The 23,680-nt window shown below is 33.9% G+C and overlaps 1 protein-coding gene across 1 annotated transcript; it reads right to left on the minus strand.

The window, feature by feature from the left end:
- Nucleotides 1-1,227: 1,227 nt before the first annotated feature.
- Nucleotides 1,228-22,253, minus strand: slc1a2a (solute carrier family 1 member 2a). Its single transcript, XM_041034092.1, has 10 exons — nucleotides 22,118-22,253; nucleotides 21,414-21,566; nucleotides 19,908-20,158; nucleotides 19,705-19,813; nucleotides 18,916-19,042; nucleotides 18,578-18,811; nucleotides 17,652-17,846; nucleotides 3,786-3,920; nucleotides 2,238-2,448; nucleotides 1,228-1,299 (listed from the first exon to the last, which is right to left on the minus strand). Exons 1-10 carry the CDS (start codon nucleotides 22,245-22,247, stop codon nucleotides 1,228-1,230), a joined length of 1,617 nt encoding a protein of 538 aa, XP_040890026.1. The 5' UTR covers nucleotides 22,248-22,253.
- Nucleotides 22,254-23,680: the final 1,427 nt, after the last annotated feature.

Consider the following 23,680-nt stretch of genomic DNA (forward strand, 5'->3'; position numbering starts at 1 on the left):
TGAACATCCAACGACCTTGTTGTTACAGTTTCAGATTTATGCGAACACTAGAGGCAGAGTTTAGTGTGCACTTGCTAAACAGACGAAACTGTAGCTAATTCACTCTACAAGTGATTACAAGCGTTTTATTTCTATTTAAATCTGCTATGTACAAACTGAAATCTGCAAAATCTAAGTAATGTCTTGTGAGGAAGGCCCAGCCGTCCTCACTCAGAGTTTACGTATAGTAAAGCTGGAAGGTGGAGCTGTTTCATTTCCTCTGCTAAAATGTGAATCCTGATATTCTATCGAAATGAATAGTAGTAACTTTTCCCCAGAAGACTGCACTCTGCAGTTGACATTGTCAAGGCAAGGTTGTCATATAGCAAAGAAATAAACAGTTTGAAATAAAACACAGAGCAATGCACTGGTCTGCCAACAGTTTGAGAGACATCACCCCCACCCATCACCCCCCTTTTTTTTCCTCTCGTTGAACGTCCAACTTCCTGTCCTTTCTCTCAGAAACACGCATGAACACACGTTAGTTCCAGTACACAGGCATACTTTTTGACTACAAACAGAAATGCAGTGCTTCACTCATAAAAGAACAAACATACAAAAATAATAATAAATAAATAGATAAATAAATAAATAAGTAAAATAACTGGGAGGGCACCCTTCACGTAGTCTGCTTTCTGCTTTACGGCTCTCTGCAACACATCCTGTACTGTTTGTTACCACATTTAGAGGCCACACACTCTTATGGTATAAGTCTTAAGCTTTGCGACTTAGGCTTGACCCTGTGTGCGACATCAGGGCGTAATCTCGAAAGTCAAACAGTCAAAGGTAATGCAGTATTTAACCACCTTGCACTTACATCCTAATGCCACATGAAGCGCTGTTTCATTCCACTCAAGCTCTGTTTTCTTAAAGCTTGCAGCAGCACCGAGTAAGGCCCTGAGTGTTGTCAACTGAATGTTTTATTCTTCTGAACAAAGTGCATGATATGCACCAGTTCATTGCAGTTTGTGTGCAAATGCAAGATGTGATACAATGAGTCGTCTGTAGTTTGCTCCAGTTACTACCCGGATGGGTGACTGGCAAAAAAAAAAACAAAAACAAAAAACTTTCTAATGTTCACATTTTTTTTCTTCTTTTTTTTATGTGATTTTTTTGTTGTTTTTTATTGTTGTATCGGCAGAAAGCTGGTGGAACTCAGGGTAAGGCGCAGCAGCATCTGAATCTGCTTTACTCGCATTTCCATGGTTCCTCCTCAACAAGAGAGAAATCTGCAGTCTTGCCATTTTTGCCCATGGAAACCTGCAAGCAATTATCAAGAACATCTAACTACTGGGGCCAAGGCACCGTCATTTACACACCGTCAGCGGTTGGGGGCAGAGAAGCCATTGTTTCATCATAGTCAGGCCACTGACCTTAGTTCTGAGCTTAGTCCTCTCATACACTGAGGCAATGATATAGTGATGCTGTTTACATGTCAACGTGCATTGTTTTTGACAGAATTATATGAGAACGTGGATGAGTAGTTTTCTGGAGTTGGCCATGTATTTTATGGATTCTCTGCCCAACCGAATTACAATACTTATCAGTTATCAAAAATGCTCACAATGCAACTTTAGCATCAGACCAAAAGTTGCATTATACAGGCAATGAAATATCAACAAAAATGTTACACATTCTGTTTGTTAGCTAGCTACAATATAGATAGGAGAGGTTACGAGATTGGCATTTCATGAATGTATGCATCACTTTGGATGAAACATGGTGAAACAGCAGTCTTTATGCATACCACTGGTTGCATGATGAATGATTGAAAACTGTAATTTGGTCAGGGCTGCCACAAATACATGTCCAATTAAATAGAGAGAAGAAAAAAAAAAAAGAACAGACATACCACAACAAAATACAAGTCAAATATAACTGTGTACAAGACAACGCTTTCTGTATTATTGATGCTTAAAAATGAACACTTTCATCTGGGCTGTATGAGAGAAAATTGAATGTGGTGGAAAACAAATGTATGATATAAAAATGGACAAACTTTGCTTTTGATGAATCTGGTATCACAAAAACTGCTTTTTCATATGATGTTTACGATACATATAATCACAAATACACCAATACAGGAAGTCACAGAAGAGAAACACGAACACAGACACAGACAGAAAGACAAACACACAGACAGAGCTGGGGAAGATTCTCTACATACAAGTCTCTATGTCCGTTAACGTGAAATGTACCTTGCAGTCGTCTATCAAGATTGAGTTGTGGTGAGTGTATACATTCTGGTTGGTGTTATTTTCAAAGTAGGATTGAGTCTTTGCCATCTCAAAGTCATCCATCCGGACCTGCTGGGCGTCGAACATGTCAAGCTCATCTTTGGAAAGGTGGTAAACAATACCTGCTCCATAGGAGTCCCCAACCACGTTGACTGAGGTACGGAAACGATCCCTGCATGTTGAAGATAATAACAGGGAAACATACAGGAAAGTAATTAGCAAAAGAAACACAGCAGCAAGGAAAACACAGTTTTTTTAAATGTCTTTTGTCTCTTGCTGGGATGGCAATGTCAGTCACTTGGTTGTTCCACCACTGTGGTCCAGATTGAAATGTCTCAAGAACCACTGGACAGATTGCTGTGGTTTATGACCAGATCCCTGCAAAACTAATGACCTTACCATTAGCCTCAGGTGTACTTTGTGTTTAGTGCTAGGAAGAAAATGTTAATGCAACCATCCTAAAGAAATATGGTGAACATGGAAAACATTATACCTGATAAACATAACCATGTCTGTCACTCTGACCATGTTAGTCTGTATTTAGCTCAAAGCACCACTGTGACTAAGTACAACATAACTGAGCTACTAGCATGACTTTGGATTCTTAGTCTTGTTATTTGATTTTAAGGAGCTGTTTTGTGCTTAGGACACAGAAAGAAAGGACACAAATAGATGATGATTAATATGCCTGGCTATGTGAATGTCTATGTTATTCATTCAATTTGTTACAATTCATAAAAGGGTCTCCACTGTTAATGTGAATTACTCACAGTCCCATTTAGCCTGAGGGTCAACATGATATCTGTAATTAGACGAGTGTGTAGGAGGGGCAGCTCGTCCCCAGCTGAGTAATATCAACAGTATATTAAGAAGAACCAATAGAGAGGAAAGTAGAACCCATTTTGTTTGTTTGTTTTTTTACAAATGGATCATGTAGTTATATGTTTTTTGATTCAGCACAAAGATGTTACTGAGTGGGCACAATGAGAGTTGCAACTGTAAGTTTTCAGAAAACAAATCAAAGCCTGACAGTCAGACTTGCATGGGTTTTGTACACCCCCAAAGCATATGGTAGAGACAGGGAAAACATGCTCACTGCTCACTGTGTAATGAGACACGCAGCAAAAAGCTGTAGATTTAAATGAAAGTCAAGCATCTGTTTCGATGCTACTTTGGCCACTGCTGTACTTTAGAGAGAAAGATGGAAACTTAAACATACAGACTGTATGACTGTGTGTGTGTGTAACATGTTAAAGAAGGTGTTGGGTTGATTTTTAGTGCTCTGAGGCTGCCGTGAATAAATGACATGTTTCTCATTTTCTCAGATTTCTCTGTTTTGTTGAGATTGCGACACATTCCAAAGAAAAAGAAAAACCCAGACTGTGATCAACAACTATTGTGGAATTTGGGACAGACATAATCTTGCACTGGTTAAGTTAACAAACCGGCTGTTAAGAATCTAAAATCAAATGCCCCTGTGTTGATGTTTTGTGTTGATGTTGAACTCACAGCAGCCAGTCGACAGCGACCAGCAGGCTGATGTCCTGAGTGGGCAGGCCCACCGCTGTGAGGATCAGAAGCATGGTCACAAGTCCAGCACTGGGGATGCTGGCTGCTCCAACACTGGCCAGGGTGGCTGTCATACTAAAAAGGAAAGAAGTTCAACTCTCAGCAAGACAAACTGTGATTTTATTTAAGTTACGTGAAATGTAGGGATGGGGCCGATCCGATCCAGTATCAGTATTGGGTTCCGATCCATGTCTGTGCATTAATGTTTTCTGCTGAAATGACTCCACAAGTGATTCCCTGTCGGCTGCTCTGCTAACTGGCTGCAAAATGTGGAAAGGGTTTCCTGAACGGAGGTGTGTCTCAGTGTGACGCGGAGTAATGAGACACGCCGCCGTTCAGGAAATCCATTCCACAGTTTACAGCCAGCTAGAAGGCAAGCATTGAGCAGCACCGTGGCTAATGACCTACAAGTGGTAATAAGTAGCGATTAGCTCGATGCTAACATAATATGGAGAATCCCGTTGACTAGCCGGTCAATAGAATTCTCCATATTATGTTAGCATCTGTCGCGCTATTAACTTTTACACACAAACGATTAACCAAAGCAGGACACCATAACAGGTAAGTCACACAGGTAATTCACACACCAACAGTATATTACTCATACATATATTACTATTTTGAAACCTTACTATACTATGACATTTTTGGCACATTTTGAGGCCATACTAAAGTATGACTTTTTTTGGCCGATTTTGACGCCTTACTATACTATGACGTTTTTTATGACATTTTGAGGTCAAAAAAAATTTTGACTTTTTTTGGCCGATTTTGACGCCTTACTATACTATGACGTTTTTTATGACATTTTGAGGTAAAAAAAAATGTTGACTTTTTTTGGCCGATTTTGACGCCTTACTATACTATGACGTTTTTTATGACATTTTGAGGTCGAAAAAAATGTTGACTTTTTTTGTCCAAAAAAAACGCCATACTATACTATGACGTTTTTTATGACATTTTGAGGTCAAAAATTTTTTTGACTTTTTTTGGCCGATTTTGACGCCTTGCTATACTATGACGTTTTTTATGACATTTTGAGGTCAAAAATTTTTTGGACTTTTTTGGCCGATTTTGACGCCTTACTATACTATGACTTTTTTTATGACATATTGAGGTCAAAAAAATTTGTGACTTTTTTTGGCCGAAAAAAACGCCTTACTATACTATGACGTTTTTTATGACATTTTGATTTCGAAAAAAATTTTGACATTTTTTGGCCAATTTTGACGCCTTACTATACTATGACGTTTTTTATGACATTTTGAGGTAAAAAAAAATTTTGACCTTTTTTGGCTGAAAAAAACGCCTTACTATGACGTTTTTTTATGACATTTTGAGGTCAAAAATTTTTTTGACTTTTTTTGGCCGATTTTGACGCCTTACTATACTATGACGTTTTTTATGACATTTTGAGGTCAAAAAAAATTTTGACTGTTTTTGGCCCAAAAAAACGCCTTACTATACTGTGATGTTTTTTATGACATTTTGAGGTCAAAATTTTTTTTGACTTTTTTTGGCCGAAAAAAACGCCTTACTATACTATGACGTTTTTTATGACATTTTGAGGTCAAAAAAATGTTTGACTTTTATTGGCTCAAAAAAACGCCTTACTATACTATGACGTTTTTTATGACATTTTGAGGTCAAAAAAAATTTTGACATTTTTTGGCCAATTTTGACGCCTTACTATACTATGACGTTTTTTATGACATTTTGAGGTCAAAAATTTTTTTGACTTTTTTTGGCCGAAAAAAACGCCTTACTATACTATGACGTTTTTTTGTGACATTTTTAGGTAAAAAAAAATTTTAACTTTTTTTGGCCGAAAAAAACGCCTTACTATACTATGACGGTTTTTATGACATTTTGAGGTCAAAAAAATTTTTGATCTTTTTTGGCCGATTTTGACGCCTTACTATACTATGACGTTTTTTATGACATTTTGAGGTCAAAATTTTTTTTGACTTTTTTTGGTCGATTTTGACGCCTTACTATACTATGACGTTTTTTATGACATTTTGAGGTCAAAAAAATTTTTGACTTTTTTTGGCTCAAAAAAACGCCTTACTATACTATGACGTTTTTTATGACATTTTAAGGTCAAAAAAATTTTGACTTTTTTTGGCCCAAAAAAAACGCCTTACTATACTATGACGTTTTTTATGACATTTTGAGGTCAAAAAAAATTTTGACTTTTTTTGGCCGAAAAAAACGCCTTACTATACTATGACGTTTTTTATGACATTTTGAGGTCAAAATTTTTTTTGACTTTTTTTGGCCGAAAAAAACGCCTTACTATACTATGACGTTTTTTATGACATTTTGAGGTCAAAAATTTTTTTGACTTATTTTGGCCGATTTTGACGCCTTACTATACTATGACGTTTTTTATGACATTTTGAGGTAAAAAAATTTTTTGACTTTTTTTGGCCGAAAAAAACGCCTTACTATACTATGACGTTTTTTATGACATTTTGAGGTCAAAATTTTTTTTGACTTTTTTTGGCCGATTTTGACGCCTTACTATACTATGACGTTTTTTATGACATTTTGAGGTCAAAATTTTTTTTGACTTTTTTTGGCCGAAAAAAACGCCTTACTATACTATGACGTTTTTTATGACATTTTGAGGTAAAAAAATTTTCACTTTTTTTGGCCCAAAAAAACGCCTTACTATACTATGACGTTTTTTATGACATTTTGAGGTCAAAAATTTTTTTGACTTTTTTTGGCCGATTTTGACGCCTTACTATACTATGACGTTTTTTATGACATTTTGAGGTCAAAATTTTTTTTGACTTTTTTTGGCCGAAAAAAACGCCTTACTATACTATGACGTTTTTTATGACATTTTGAGGTCAAAAAAAATTTTCACTTTTTTTGGCCCAAAAAAACGCCTTACTATACTATGATGTTTTTTATGACATTTTGAGGTCAAAATTTTTTTTGACTTATTTTGGCCGATTTTGACGCCATACTATACTATGACGTTTTTTATGACATTTTGAGGTAAAAAAAATTTTTGACTTTTTTTGGCCGAAAAAAACGCCTTACTATACTATGACGTTTTTTATGACATTTTGAGGTAAAAAAAATTTTTGACTTTTTTTGGCCGAAAAAAACGCCTTACTATACTATGACGTTTTTTATGACATTTTGAGGTCAAAATTTTTTTTGACTTTTTTTGGCCGAAAAAAACGCCTTACTATACTATGACGTTTTTTATGACATTTTGAGGTCAAAAATTTTTTTGACTTATTTTGGCCGATTTTGACGCCTTACTATACAATGATGTTTTTTATGACATTTTGAGGTCAAAAATTTTTTTGACTTTTTTTGGCCGATTTTGACGCCTTACTATACTATGACGTTTTTTATGACATTTTGAGGTCAAAAAAAATTTTGACTTTTTTTGGCCGAAAAAAACGCCTTACTATACTATGATGTTTTTTATGACATTTTGAGGTCAAAAATTTTTTTGACTTTTTTTGGCCGATTTTGACGCCTTACTATACTATGACGTTTTTTATGACATTTTGAGGTAAAAAAAAATTTTGACTTTTTTTGGCCCAAAAAAACGCCTTACTATACTATGATGTTTTTTATGACATTTTGAGGTCAAAAATTTTTTTGACTTTTTTTGGCCGATTTTGACGCCTTACTATACTATGACGTTTTTTATGACATTTTGAGGTAAAAAATTTTTTTGACTTTTTTTGGCCGAAAAAAACGCCTTACTATACTATGACGTTTTTTATGACATTTTGAGGTCAAAATTTTTTTTGACTTTTTTTGGCCGATTTTGACGCCTTACTATACTATGACGTTTTTTATGACATTTTGAGGTCAAAATTTTTTTTGACTTTTTTTGGCCGAAAAAAACGCCTTACTATACTATGACGTTTTTTATGACATTTTGAGGTCAAAATTTTTTTTGACTTTTTTTAGCCGATTTTGACGCCTTACTATACTATGACGTTTTTTATGACATTTTGAGGTCAAAAAAATTTTTGACTTTTTTTGGCCGAAAAAAACGCCTTACTATACTATGACGTTTTTTATGACATTTTGAGGTCAAAAAAAATTTTGACATTTTTTGGCCGATTTTGACGCCTTACTATACTATGACGTTTTTTTATGACATTTTGAGGTCAAAAAAAACTTTCACTTTTTTTGGCCCAAAAAAACGCCTTACTATACTATGATGTTTTTTATGACATTTTGAGGTCAAAATTTTTTTTGACTTATTTTGGCCGATTTTGACGCCATACTATACTATGACGTTTTTTATGACATTTTGAGGTAAAAAAAATTTTTGACTTTTTTTGGCCGAAAAAAACGCCTTACTATACTATGACGTTTTTTATGACATTTTGAGGTAAAAAAAATTTTTGACTTTTTTTGGCCGAAAAAAACGCCTTACTATACTATGACGTTTTTTATGACATTTTGAGGTCAAAATTTTTTTTGACTTTTTTTGGCCGAAAAAAACGCCTTACTATACTATGACGTTTTTTATGACATTTTGAGGTCAAAAATTTTTTTGACTTATTTTGGCCGATTTTGACGCCTTACTATACAATGATGTTTTTTATGACATTTTGAGGTCAAAAATTTTTTTGACTTTTTTTGGCCGAAAAAAACGCCTTACTATACTATGACGTTTTTTATGACATTTTGAGGTCAAAAAAAATTTTGACTTTTTTTGGCCGAAAAAAACGCCTTACTATACTATGATGTTTTTTATGACATTTTGAGGTCAAAAATTTTTTTGACTTTTTTTGGCCGATTTTGACGCCTTACTATACTATGACGTTTTTTATGACATTTTGAGGTAAAAAAATTTTTTGACTTTTTTTGGCCCAAAAAAACGCCTTACTATACTATGATGTTTTTTATGACATTTTGAGGTCAAAAATTTTTTTGACTTTTTTTGGCCGATTTTGAAGCCTTACTATACTATGACGTTTTTTATGACATTTTGAGGTAAAAAAAATTTTTGACTTTTTTTGGCCGAAAAAAACGCCTTACTATACTATGACGTTTTTTATGACATTTTGAGGTCAAAATTTTTTTTGACTTTTTTTGGCCGATTTTGACGCCTTACTATACTATGACGTTTTTTATGACATTTTGAGGTCAAAATTTTTTTTGACTTTTTTTGGCCGAAAAAAACGCCTTACTATACTATGACGTTTTTTATGACATTTTGAGGTCAAAAATTTTTTTGACTTTTTTTAGCCGATTTTGACGCCTTACTATACTATGACGTTTTTTATGACATTTTGAGGTCAAAAAAAATTTTTGACTTTTTTTGGCCGAAAAAAACGCCTTACTATACTATGACGTTTTTTATGACATTTTGAGGTCAAAAAAAATTTTGACATTTTTTGGCCGATTTTGACGCCTTACTATACTATGACGTTTTTTTATGACATTTTGAGGTAAAAAAAAATTTTGACTTTTTTTTTGACGTTTTTTATGACATTTTGAGGTCAAAAATTTTTTTGACTTTTTTTGGCCGAAAAAAACGCCTTACTATACTATGACGTTTTTTATGACATTTTGAGGTCAAAAATTTTTTTGACTTTTATTGGCCGATTTTGATGCCTTACTATACTATGACGTTTTTTATGACATTTTGAGGTCAAAAAAAATTTTGACTTTTTTTGGCCGATTTTGACGCCTTACTATACTATGACGCTTTTTTATGACATTTTGAGGTCAAAAAAATTTTTGACTTTTTTTGGCCGAAAAAAAAAACGCCTTACTATACTATGACGTTTTTTATGACATTTTGAGGTCAAAAAAATTTTTGACTTTTTTTGGCCGATTTTGACGCCTTACTATACTATGACGTTTTTTATGACATTTTGAGGTCAAAAAAATTTTTTACTTTTTTTGGTCGAAAAAAACGCCTTAATATACTATGACGTTTTTTATGAAATTTTGAGGTCAAAAAATTTTTTGACTTTTTTTGGCCGAAAAAAAGGCCTTACTATACTATGACGTTTTTTATGACATTTTGAGGTCAAAATTTTTTTTGACTTTTTTTGGCCGAAAAAAACGCCTTACTATACTATGACGTTTTTTATGACATTTTGAGGTCAAAAATTTTTTTGACTTTTTTTGGCCGAAAAAAACGCCTTACTATACTATGACGTTTTTTTATGACATTTTTAGGTAAAAAAAATTTTTAACTTTTTTTGGCCGAAAAAAACGCCTTACTATACTATGACGGTTTTTATGACATTTTGAGGTCAAAAAAAAATTTGACCTTTTTTGGCTGAAAAAAACGCCTTACTATACTATGACGTTTTTTATGACATTTTGAGGTCAAAAATTTTTTTGACTTTTTTTGGCCGATTTTGAGGCCTTACTATACTATGACGTTTTTTATGACATTTTGAGGTCAAAAAAAATTTTGACTTTTTTTGGCCGATTTTGAGGCCTTACTATACTATGACATTTTTTTATGACATTTTGAGGTAAAACATTTTTTTGACTTTTTTTGGCCGATTTTGACGCCTTACTATACTATGACATTTTTTATGACATTTTGAGGTCAAAAATTTTTTTGACTTTTTTTGGCCGATTTTGACGCCTTACTATACTATGACGTTTTTTATGACATTTTGAGGTCAAAAAAATTTTTGACTTTTTTTGGCCGAAAAAAACGCCTTACTATACTATGACGTTTTTTATGACATTTTGAGGTCAAAAATTTTTTTGACTTTTTTTGGCCGATTTTGACGCCTTACTATACTATGACGTTTTTTATGACATTTTGAGGTCAAAAAAAATTTTGACTTTTTTTGGCCGATTTTGACGCCTTACTATACTATGATGTTTTTTATGACATTTTGAGGTCAAAAAAATTTTTGACTTTTTTTGGCCGATTTTGACGCCTTACTATACTATGACGTTTTTTTATGACATTTTGAGGTCAAAAAAATTTTTGACTTTTTTTGGCCGATTTTGACGCCTTACTATACTATGATGTTTTTTATGACATTTTGAGGTCAAAAAAATTTTTTGACCTTTTTTGGCTGAAAAAAACGCCTTACTATACTATGACGTTTTTTATGACATTTTGAGGTCAAAAATTTTTTTGACTTTTTTTGGCCGAAAAAAACGCCTTACTATACTATGACGTTTTTTATGACATTTTGAGGTCAAAATTTTTTTTGACTTTTTTTAGCCGATTTTGACGCCTTACTATACTATGACGTTTTTTATGACATTTTGAGGTCAAAAAATTTTTTGACTTTTTTTGGCCGAAAAAAACGCCTTACTATACTATGACGTTTTTTATGACATTTTGAGGTCAAAAAAATTTTTGACTTTTTTTGGCCGATTTTGACGCCTTACTATACTATGACGCTTTTTTATGACATTTTGAGGTCAAAAAAATTTTTGACTTTTTTTGGCCGAAAAAAAACGCCTTACTATACTATGACGTTTTTTATGACATTTTGAGGTCAAAAAAATTTTTGACTCTTTTTGGCCGATTTTGACGCCTTACTATACTATGACGTTTTTTATGACATTTTGAGGTCAAAAAATTTTTTTACTTTTTTTGGCCGAAAAAAACGCCTTAATATACTATGACGTTTTTTATGAAATTTTGAGGTCAAAAAATTTTTTGACTTTTTTTGGCCGAAAAAAAGGCCTTACTATACTATGACGTTTTTTATGACATTTTGAGGTCAAAAATTTTTTTGACTTTTTTTGGCCGAAAAAAACGCCTTACTATACTATGACGTTTTTTTGTGACATTTTTAGGTAAAAAAAAATTTTGACTTTTTTTGGCCGAAAAAAACGCCTTACTATACTATGACGTTTTTTATGACATTTTGAGGTCAAAAATTTTATTGACTTTTTTTGGCCGATTTTGACGCCTTACTATACTATGACGTTTTTTATGACATTTTGAGGTCAAAAATTTTATTGACTATTTTTGGCCGATTTTGACGCCTTACTATACTATGACTTTTTTTATGACATTTTGAGGTCAAAAAAAATTTTGACTTTTTTTGGCCGAAAAAAACGCCTTACTATACTATGACGTTTTTTATGACATTTTGAGGTAAAAATTTTTTTTGACTTTTTTTGGCCGATTTTGACGCCTTACTATACTATGACATTTTTTATGACATTTTGAGGTCAAACATTTTTTTGACTTTTATTGGCCGATTTTGATGCCTTACTATACTATGACGCTTTTTTATGACATTTTGAGGTCAAAAAAATTTTTGACTTTTTTTGGCCGAAAAAAAAACGCCTTACTATACTATGACGTTTTTTATGACATTTTGAGGTCAAAAAATTTTTTGACTTTTTTTGGCCGATTTTGACGCCTTACTATACTATGACGTTTTTTATGACATTTTGAGGTCAAAAATTTTTTTGACTTTTTTTGGCCGAAAAAAACGCCTTAATATACTATGACGTTTTTTATGACATTTTGAGGTCAAAAAATTTTTTGACTTTTTTTGGCCGAAAAAAAGGCCTTACTATACTATGACGTTTTTTATGACATTTTGAGGTCAAAAATTTTTTTGACTTTTTTTGGCCGATTTTGACGCCTTACTATACTATGACGTTTTTTATGACATTTTGAGGTCAAAAAAAATTGTGACTTTTTTTGGCCGAAAAAAACGCCTTACTATACTATGACGTTTTTTATGACATTTTGAGGTCAAAAATTTTATTGACTTTTTTTGGCCGATTTTGACGCCTTACTATACTATGACGTTTTTTATGACATTTTGAGGTCAAAAATTTTATTGACTATTTTTGGCCGATTTTGACGCCTTACTATACTATGACTTTTTTTATGACATTTTGAGGTCAAAAAAAATTTTGACTTTTTTTGGCCGAAAAAAACGCCTTACTATACTATGACGTTTTTTATGACATTTTGAGGTAAAAATTTTTTTTGACTTTTTTTGGCCGATTTTGACGCCTTACTATACTATGACATTTTTTATGACATTTTGAGGTCAAACATTTTTTTGACTTTTATTGGCCGATTTTGATGCCTTACTATACTATGACGCTTTTTTATGACATTTTGAGGTCAAAAAAATTTTTGACTTTTTTTGGCCGAAAAAAAAACGCCTTACTATACTATGACGTTTTTTATGACATTTTGAGGTCAAAAAATTTTTTGACTTTTTTTGGCCGATTTTGACGCCTTACTATACTATGACGTTTTTTATGACATTTTGAGGTCAAAAATTTTTTTGACTTTTTTTGGCCGAAAAAAACGCCTTAATATACTATGACGTTTTTTATGAAATTTTGAGGTCAAAAAATTTTTTGACTTTTTTTGGCCGTAAAAAAGGCCTTACTATACTATGACGTTTTTTATGACATTTTGAGGTCAAAAATTTTTTTGACTTTTTTTGGCCGAAAAAAAACGCCTTACTATACTATGACGTTTTTTTGTGACATTTTTAGGTAAAAAAAATTTTTAACTTTTTTTGGCCGAAAAAAACGCCTTACTATACTATGACGGTTTTTATGACATTTTGAGGTCAAAAAAAATTTTGACCTTTTTTGGCTGAAAAAAACGCCTTACTATACTATGACGTTTTTTATGACATTTTGAGGTCAAAAATTTTTTTGACTTATTTTGGCCGATTTTGATGCCTTACTATACAATGACGTTTTTTATGACATTTTGAGGTCAAAAATTTTTTTGACTTTTTTTGGCCGATTTTGACGCCTTACTATACTATGACGTTTTTTATGACATTTTGAGGTCAAAAAAAATTTTGACTTTTTTTGGCCGATTTTGACGCCTTACTATACTATGACGTTTTTTTATGACATTTTGAGGTAAAACATTTTTTTGACTTTTTTTGGCCGATTTTGACGCCTTACTATACTATGACGTTTTTTATGACATTTTGAGGTCAAAAATTTTTTTGACTTTTTTTGGCCGATTTTGACGCCTTACTATACTATGACGTTTTTTATGACATTTTGAGGTCAAAACAATTTTTGACTTTTTTTGGCTGAAAAAAATGCCTTACTATACTATGACGTTTTTTATGACATTTTGAGGTCAAAAAATTTTTTGACTTTTTTTGGCCGAAAAAAACGCCTTATATATACTATGACGTTTTTTATGACATTTTGAGGTCAAAAATTTTTTTGACTTTTTTTGGCCGATTTTGACGCCTTACTATACTATGACTTTTTTTTATGACATTTTGAGGTCAAAAAAAATTTTGACTTTTTTTGGCCGAAAAAAACGCCTTACTATACTATGACGTTTTTTATGACATTTTGAGGTCAAAAAATTTTTTGACTTTTTTTGGCCGATTTTGACGCCTTACTATACTATGACTTTTTTTATGACATTTTGAGGTCAAAAAAAATTTTGACTTTTTTTGGCCGATTTTGACGCCTTACTATACTATGACATTTTTTATGACATTTTGAGGTCAAAAATTTTATTGACTTTTTTTGGCCGATTTTGACGCCTTACTATACTATGACGTTTTTTATGACATTTTGAGGTCAAAAATTTTATTGACTATTTTTGGCCGATTTTGACGCCTTACTATACTATGACTTTTTTTATGACATTTTGAGGTCAAAAAAAATTTTGACTTTTTTTGGCCGAAAAAAACGCCTTACTATACTATGACGTTTTTTATGACATTTTGAGGTAAAAATTTTTTTTGACTTTTTTTGGCCGATTTTGACGCCTTACTATACTATGACATTTTTTATGACATTTTGAGGTCAAACATTTTTTTGACTTTTATTGGCCGATTTTGATGCCTTACTATACTATGACGCTTTTTTATGACATTTTGAGGTCAAAAAAATTTTTGACTTTTTTTGGCCGAAAAAAAACGCCTTACGTTTTTTATGACATTTTGAGGTCAAAAAATTTTTTGACTTTTTTTGGCCGAAAAAAACGCCTTAATATACTATGACGTTTTTTATGAAATTTTGAGGTCAAAAAATTTTTTGACTTTTTTTGGCCGTAAAAAAGGCCTTACTATACTATGACGTTTTTTATGACATTTTGAGGTCAAAAATTTTTTTGACTTTTTTTGGCCGAAAAAAAACGCCTTACTATACTATGACGTTTTTTATGACATTTTGAGGTCAAAAATTTTTTTGACTTTTTTTGGCCGAAAAAAACGCCTTAATATACTATGACGTTTTTTATGAAATTTTGAGGTCAAAAAATTTTTTGACTTTTTTTGGCCGTAAAAAAGGCCTTACTATACTATGACGTTTTTTATGACATTTTGAGGTCAAAAATTTTTTTGACTTTTTTTGGCCGAAAAAAAACGCCTTACTATACTATGACGTTTTTTTGTGACATTTTTAGGTAAAAAAAATTTTTAACTTTTTTTGGCCGAAAAAAACGCCTTACTATACTATGACGGTTTTTATGACATTTTGAGGTCAAAAAAAATTTTGACCTTTTTTGGCTGAAAAAAACGCCTTACTATACTATGACGTTTTTTATGACATTTTGAGGTCAAAAATTTTTTTGACTTATTTTGGCCGATTTTGATGCCTTACTATACAATGACGTTTTTTATGACATTTTGAGGTCAAAAATTTTTTTGACTTTTTTTGGCCGATTTTGACGCCTTACTATACTATGACGTTTTTTATGACATTTTGAGGTCAAAAAAAATTTTGACTTTTTTTGGCCGATTTTGACGCCTTACTATACTATGACGTTTTTTTATGACATTTTGAGGTAAAACATTTTTTTGACTTTTTTTGGCCGATTTTGACGCCTTACTATACTATGACGTTTTTTATGACATTTTGAGGTCAAAAATTTTTTTGACTTTTTTTGGCCGATTTTGACGCCTTACTATACTATGACGTTTTTTATGACATTTTGAGGTCAAAACAATTTTTGACTTTTTTTGGCTGAAAAAAATGCCTTACTATACTATGACGTTTTTTATGACATTTTGAGGTCAAAAAATTTTTTGACTTTTTTTGGCCGAAAAAAACGCCTTACTATACTATGACGTTTTTTATGACATTTTGAGGTCAAAAATTTTTTTGACTTTTTTTGGCCGATTTTGACGCCTTACTATACTATGACTTTTTTTTATGACATTTTGAGGTCAAAAAAAATTTTGACTTTTTTTGGCCGAAAAAAACGCCTTACTATACTATGACGTTTTTTATGACATTTTGAGGTCAAAAATTTTTTTGACTTTTTTTGGCCGATTTTGACGCCTTACTATACTATGACTTTTTTTATGACATTTTGAGGTCAAAAAAAATTTTGACTTTTTTTGGCCGAAAAAAACGCCTTACTATACTATGACGTTTTTTATGACATTTTGAGGTCAAAAATTTTATTGACTTTTTTTGGCCGATTTTGACGCCTTACTATACTATGACGTTTTTTATGACATTTTGAGGTCAAAAATTTTATTGACTATTTTTGGCCGATTTTGACGCCTTACTATACTATGACTTTTTTTATGACATTTTGAGGTCAAAAAAAATTTTGACTTTTTTTGGCCGAAAAAAACGCCTTACTATACTATGACGTTTTTTATGACATTTTGAGGTAAAAATTTTTTTTGACTTTTTTTGGCCGATTTTGACGCCTTACTATACTATGACATTTTTTATGACATTTTGAGGTCAAACATTTTTTTGACTTTTATACGCCGATTTTGATGCCTTACTATACTATGACTTTTTTTATGACATTTTGAGGTCAAAAAAAATTTTGACTTTTTTTGGCCGAAAAAAACGCCTTACTATACTATGACTTTTTTTATGACATTTTGAGGTAAAAATTTTTTTTGACTTTTTTTGGCCGATTTTGACGCCTTACTATACTATGACATTTTTTATGACATTTTGAGGTCAAACATTTTTTTGACTTTTATTGGCCGATTTTGATGCCTTACTATACTATGACGCTTTTTTATGACATTTTGAGGTCAAAAAATTTTTTGACTTTTTTTGGCCGAAAAAAAAACGCCTTACTATACTATGACGTTTTTTATGACATTTTGAGGTCAAAAAAATTTTTGACTTTTTTTGGCCGATTTTGACGCCTTACTATACTATGACGTTTTTTATGACATTTTGAGGTCAAAAAAATTTTTTACTTTTTTTGGCCGAAAAAAACGCCTTAATATACTATGACGTTTTTTATGAAATTTTGAGGTAAAAAAATTTTTTGACTTTTTTTGGCCGAAAAAAAGGCCTTACTATACTATGACGTTTTTTATGACATTTTGAGGTCAAAAATTTTTTTGACTTTTTTTGGCCGAAAAAAACGCCTTACTATACTATGACGTTTTTTTGTGACATTTTTAGGTAAAAAAAATTTTTAACTTTTTTTGGCCGAAAAAAACGCCTTACTATACTATGACGTTTTTTATGACATTTTGAGGTCAAAAAAAATTTTGACCTTTTTTGGCTGAAAAAAACGCCTTACTATACTATGACGTTTTTAATGACATTTTGAGGTAAAAAAATTTTTTGACTTTTTTTGGCCGATTTTGAGGCCTTACTATACTATGACGTTTTTTATGACATTTTGAGGTCAAAAAAAATGTTGACTTTTTTTTGGCCGAAAAAAAACACCTTACTATACTGTGACGTTTTTTATGACAAAAAAGTGAAAAATTTTATTGACTTTTTTTGGCCGATTTTGACGCCTTACTAATAAGAATAGGCATATCTAATGCCTTGTTGAGCAGAATTTTGCTGATTCATCGCCAAAATATTGCCTTGCAAATGTTTTGTGACATCTTTCTGTAGCTACACTCTCACCTGACAGTAAGAATCTGGCCCCAGTCGAGCTCGATCCCGTTCATCTGAGCGATGAAGATGGCAGCCACGGCCTCGTAAAGCGCTGTGCCGTCCATGTTGATGGTGGCACCCACTGGGAGGACAAATCGTGTTACTCTCTTGTCGATGCCCAGGTTCTCCTCCAAGCAACGGAACGTGACAGGCAAGGTGCCGGCACTGTGGCAAATAAAACAAGAAGAAATGCTTAACTGTGATAGTCAGAAACAGCTTGCAGTGATGTTCATTTGGCAAACTCTGCCTCCAATTTGGCACTTAAAACTTGCAGAAATAAAGAACTCCACAACAAATTATAAACTGTCTATTGAGAATTAATTTGACTGGGTCATGCTTAATGTTGCAATAGTTTAAAAATAACAACTTAATTACACCATTCTCCTATTCATACTGAAATAAATCAACTTTGTTTGAACTTTGTTACATGAAATAAATTCATTTATTACATAAGCTGTGGCTTTCATGAGTTTAGCTTCACCAAAGACACAAAAACTTATCCTAATTGGAATTCACTTTAAGTGTGAGTCTCATTGAGACAACATTGGTTGTGACTCAGCAGTTGTTTTGTTTGTTATTTCTGATAATTAATAAGTGTTTCTTGTACATGGCGGAGCAGCGAGCAGACAGGAACTTGAAAGCACTGAGCTCACCTCAGGAGGGGAAAGAGCGAACCTCATGTCATTAATAAAACATTGAGTACAGGAAAGATATCCCACATGGAGGCAAAGTGAGAAGTCGTTGCGAGCGAGACTACTTCATAGTTACCACTAATAAAAACATGCAGCATGTTAGAGCGGAAACCTGAATCAGAGGCGGTCATTCTGTGCTCACCAGTGTGGGACAGTCTGAATCCTACGATCTAAAGCAGGAACAAAGGCAGATATGTCTCATACCTGGACGCTGTTCCGAGTGCTGTCACCCAAGCCTGGAATATTCCCATGAAGAACGTGAAGGGGTTGTCTTTGACTATCACAAAATATATCAGTGGAAGGAAGATGCCTCCGTGGATGATGAGGCCCACTATCACGGTGACCATGTACATCCCCAGCTGCCTCGCAACCACCTCCAAATCAGCAATGGAGATGATCTTTCCGCAGATGAGGCAGGCAATACCAATAGGGGAGTACCTGAAGATAGAAGATATATTGTACATGTCACCTGTTGACTCCTCTTCATCTGGTCTGGCAGTTTTACTGAACGTGGATCAATGGCTATAGTGGACAGCACTTACCACATAATTGCGCTAACAAGCTTCATAACGATTTCATTCAGCACGTTGAAAAACTCCAACATCAGCTTGGCCTTCTCTCCCATTTTCCCCATAATAACTCCAAAAGCCACAAAGAATCCAATCAAACCTGTAAGACACAGAATCATATAATGTTAAATTAGTCTTGGATAAATCTGTATTACAGACAATCATTGAGGATTAATCACTCATTGAAAAACATGTGGACATTATTTGGTATGTTTTTGCAATACTGCGAAAAAGATCATGTTCTGAATGCAGAAGTATTTAGATAAAATATGTACGTGGGAAAAGAGACATTTAATTTCATCCTTAATTCTGCCAAGGAGGTTTTGTTTTTGGCTGTTGTTTTTTTGTTTGTCTATTGGCAGAACTTCTCAAAAATTAAACAGCTTTGATGGGAAGATAAACGTGAGTCAACTGATTTGGCATGGATACGGTCATTTTCATAAACTATTGGATGAAAAGGCATTTTGAACATTTTCTTATGAAATACTGAGCTTACGTGACCGAAAAACAACTGGCACATGCATCCCGTGACTGTCTGTAACCACACACCTTATGTTTTGACACAGATCTGGATCCAGATACAGACTTTGAACGATTTTCTATCATTCAATCTGACTGTGCAGCACTGGAGGAAGTATGTGTCATTTGAGTGTTTTCTAGTTATTATGTAATTGAAAATGAAATAATTTCTGCTTTTCTTCAGCAACTGCTATTTTTCTTTTTTAGTTTTTCAGTGGGCGTGTTTTCAAACTTTTCACTTACCCAGGACATTCATCCCACTCTTGAACTGAAGTGACCTTTTGACTGTGAATTGTGGGGGTGCCTTGGTCCTGTTAGTGGGCACTGGTACTTTGGTGGTTACTGTTTGGATCTGGACAAGAAGCAAAGAAAACAATACACAGTTGGAGCAACTGACATATGAATCAGACTTTACATGGTGGGCGAAGACTTTCTGAGACTCCTACCTGCTGGAAACAGGCCTGCACCAAGTTTTCTGGGAAGAGGTTTCGGATGAGATCAAATAAAGCGTCCACGCTGGACACCTCGTCGTTCTTCTTGCCCTGCCCGAGGTTTGCCCTCAGCTTGGGGTTCCCGGGATGGATGAGCAGCACCAGGATCACTCCCAGGATGGCTGCGATCACTGTTGTTGTCATGTAGTACACCATGGCCCTGCTGCCTAAGCGGCCGCTGGATTTAGCATCCAGACCAGCGAGTCCTGTTGGTATAGTGTGTTTTACAGGAAAATAAAATGAGTGTCCAATATGAAAAAGATCAAACCCAGAAATACTAAAATATACTGAAGATGTTGGAAGGATCCTACTGTTGGATTCATATGTTTTCTGTCTTTAATAGACAGTGATAAAATTACTATTTATCATCATCACCAACACAATTAAGTTGATCAGCTTCCCTCACTGAACAGTTGCTATTACCCTTCCAGACCAGGTTGCAGTATTTGAGCTGTGAAGCCTGAGATTAGATGTTTGTACATAGGTTTTATTACTTAATGGTACCCCTCACTTGGTGAGAGAGAAACAGCATTTATATTTTTCTGTATGTCCTGTGCATATAGTGAATTGACAATAAAAATCTCTTTGAATCTTTGAATGAGAAGAACATGCCTGCACCCGCACTTCAATCGCACATCTGTACCTGGCTAAACAAATTAGACTCATCTTTTAAATTCAGGGTTTATTTATCCAGAGTGACAGGAAGTGTGTGCAGGGACTTGATGTCTTGACTTCCTGAACAGCACATGATGCACAACAGCAGACTTCAACACATATATTGTGTATCGAGGGTAACTGAGTTTGTAAGGAAGTCCCAAGGTGATTTAGGATTTTCTCAGGTTATAATGCTAACGTGTGAGAGAGAGTGACAGGTCTCTGCTGCTAAGGTGGGTCTAAGTGCTGCCACCACAATTAGCAGGTAAACTAACAGGTGAGCAGATAAACTAATATACCTCCTGTATGTCTTTATGTTGTAAATCAATAGAGTTTGTAGTCCTTTAGTTTTATTTTTTAACCAGTATGACGTTTATATTTTCATTAAAATAATGAAAGAAAAAAGAACACATATATAAATAATATATAATATGTATTTATTTATCTATTATTATGCATATAATAATAATATTGTATATATAAATGATATATAATAATAAATATATTAATAACATAACATCTGTATATTTGTGCAAGATATACCTAGGAAAAAACTATGCATCCTTCACAGTGCTTTGTTTTTACACATTTTTCAGTTTGCCTGGATAATAAATAAATTAATTAATAAAAATAAATAAATAAATAAACAAATTAAATAAGAAACACCTGCCTACTTCTTTGTCTCTCCTGTTGCTACTCAGCTCCCTGATAGCAACAAGTAAACAAGTAGCACCATGTGACCTAATTTCAGGACACTTGTCAGCAAATTCAGCAGAACATTTGCAGCAGCTACTGTACCTCACCCACCTGTGACCAGACTGGAAACAACAAGGGGCAAAATAAGCATCTTCAGCATCCTCATTAGGATCTCCCCCGGGAAACTGATGATCATAATAACATCAGGAGGGAGAGGAGATATGTGCCGCAGCAGCATTCCAGCGATGGAACCCAGAAACACACCTGCGCCGCCGAGAAAACACAAATCAAACACAAAGCCAGGTGTCACTGAGCCACAAGATACAAAGCGTGAACACATAATGTCTCTGAATGAAAATATGTCAACACCTGTGCAATACATAAAATCTGACCTTCTTAATTAACATCACAACCTCTCACTTGAGAGTCACAGTCTCATGATGTTGCCAGTAGATACTGTGATAACTGTGTACATGTGTGATGAATAAAACTGTTTTAACACCAAGAAAGAAGCTGTGAGCCATTTTCATTTTTAAATGGTATATGGCTAAATGTTTTTGCTTCACATAAGGCAGCACAGTGGCTCAGTGGTTAGCACTGCTGTCTCTCAGTGAGTAAGTGGTGTTACTGAAAGACTGGAGTCTTTCTGAGTGGAGTTTGTACGTTTTCGTCTTGTGTGGGTGGATTTTCTCCTGATGCCCCAAGTTCTTCTCACAGCACCAAAGACATGCGAGTGAGGTAAATTGCCTGTAGGTGTAAATGTGTTATGGAACAGGATAAGTGGGAATAGAAAACTAGTGGGACTACGAACTTACCGAGGATTGTGAGAGTGAGAACCATGTTCTTCATGATTTTATCACACAAACTGCCACATGGACTCTCAGGAGTGTCCACTATGGGCTCCAAATGACTCTCATCCATCCTGACCTCCACTTGCTTCTGCATTTTGTTGGCACTAAAAGTAATAAGAAAGACAACAAGTGCTGTTAACTGCTGACAGGGTTTAATGACATTTGTTACTGTATATTTGAAAAAATGTTTACTTAGTAATTAAAAAAAAAAAGTATGTGCTTCTAAGAGGGGACATAAACAATGCTGAAGGAGGTTCAGAAATGGAGGTGTGCGTACACCGTGATCAAGAGCGTAGCTGGAGCTGTACTTTCCAGCAGAAGTATTCCATTATTCCATCAGTATGAAACAAAAAGTAAGCTTCATGCACAGCTACCTGGTGCTAAAACAACCTTCATAATTCACAGATATGAATCAAGAGAGAGTAGGCTGTGGGTGGATGGAGGGCACAAGTTCAACATTCTTGCCCACTACTATAGAGACCTGGGCTTTAACTCCCAGCAGTGGTACTTCTGGCTTGACTGTGCTTTCCAGCAAATAGAATTACCACTGTTTGTTGGTAGGAGGCCAGTTAGGGATCGTGTTTTTGCCATGGCTATATCAACTTCTACTGGTTGGTCAGGGCATCAGTACAGGTAATGGTGGGGTCTGGGGGATATAACATGAACCTCCCTTACATTATACGCTCCATACCCAGCAGGCCATTGCTGGTGTACTAAAAAAAAACAGTTGATTAGTGGCAACATATGCACTGGGAGAGACTCATGTCTCTCTATAGCTTCCCTAAGCCAGCAGCAGTTAGCAGTGACAAGACAGCAACAACCCAACCCACCAGCAAGGACAAATTGTGTTATGATGACAAATTTGCAACAGTAATTGAACATACAATATTGCACACAAGACTACCATTTTAAAAAACTGGTCATTGTAATGGAGGCACATGCACACATGATTCAATTCAATTAATTCTGCATACTCTGCATTCTGAATGCATGCAAAGTTGTAAAAAGTTCACAGATGGCCTTTCATAATTAGCGGCTGACATTCCCAAACAATTAGCACGGAATCTATAAAGACTATGTTTATAATCTGCATTTTAAACAAATTATTCCAGTTTTACTCGCTAAATTTGAATAAACAAAACACCAGCTGTTACTCATCTCCTCTCCTCTGCCACTGCTGCTATTGCTTCTGTTGAATGTCTATGCATAGTCATTTATGATAATTTGAGATGTTCTTGTGTGTGTGTGTTGAAAGAAAGATGTGAGCAAGGAAACCTGCGTGTAAAGCTGAAGAACAACATGCACAATGGGGGGACATTCTTTCCAATTAGACATCATATATATACACATATGTGTCTGTGTTATGTAGTCAGTGATATGGCCTAAATAAAGTGCTATGTGAGTCTCCAGCACTTGGTAATTTTTGTTGCTTAGGGGTACTGGAAGGTAATTTCAGATCACGATCTCATCCATTCTACTGGGCACGTCTTCATCTTCCTGCTTCATCACGTCGCTGAGGCAACAAGT

This window comes from Toxotes jaculatrix, chromosome 1 (assembly GCF_017976425.1).
Source record: "Toxotes jaculatrix isolate fToxJac2 chromosome 1, fToxJac2.pri, whole genome shotgun sequence".
Taxonomy (NCBI): Eukaryota; Metazoa; Chordata; class Actinopteri; family Toxotidae; genus Toxotes; species Toxotes jaculatrix.

Coding starts and splice junctions, on each gene's coding strand:
- slc1a2a (XM_041034092.1), bottom strand. CDS start 22,247: ATGCAGAAGCAAGTGGAGGTCAGGATGGATGAGAGTCATTTGGAGCCC. Junction 20,159..21,413: donor TGTTTCCAGTCTGGTCACAG/GTGGGTGAGGTA, acceptor CTATACCAACAG/GACTCGCTGGTCTGGATGCT. Junction 19,814..19,907: donor TGCAGGCCTGTTTCCAGCAG/GTAGGAGTCTCA, acceptor CTTCTTGTCCAG/ATCCAAACAGTAACCACCAA.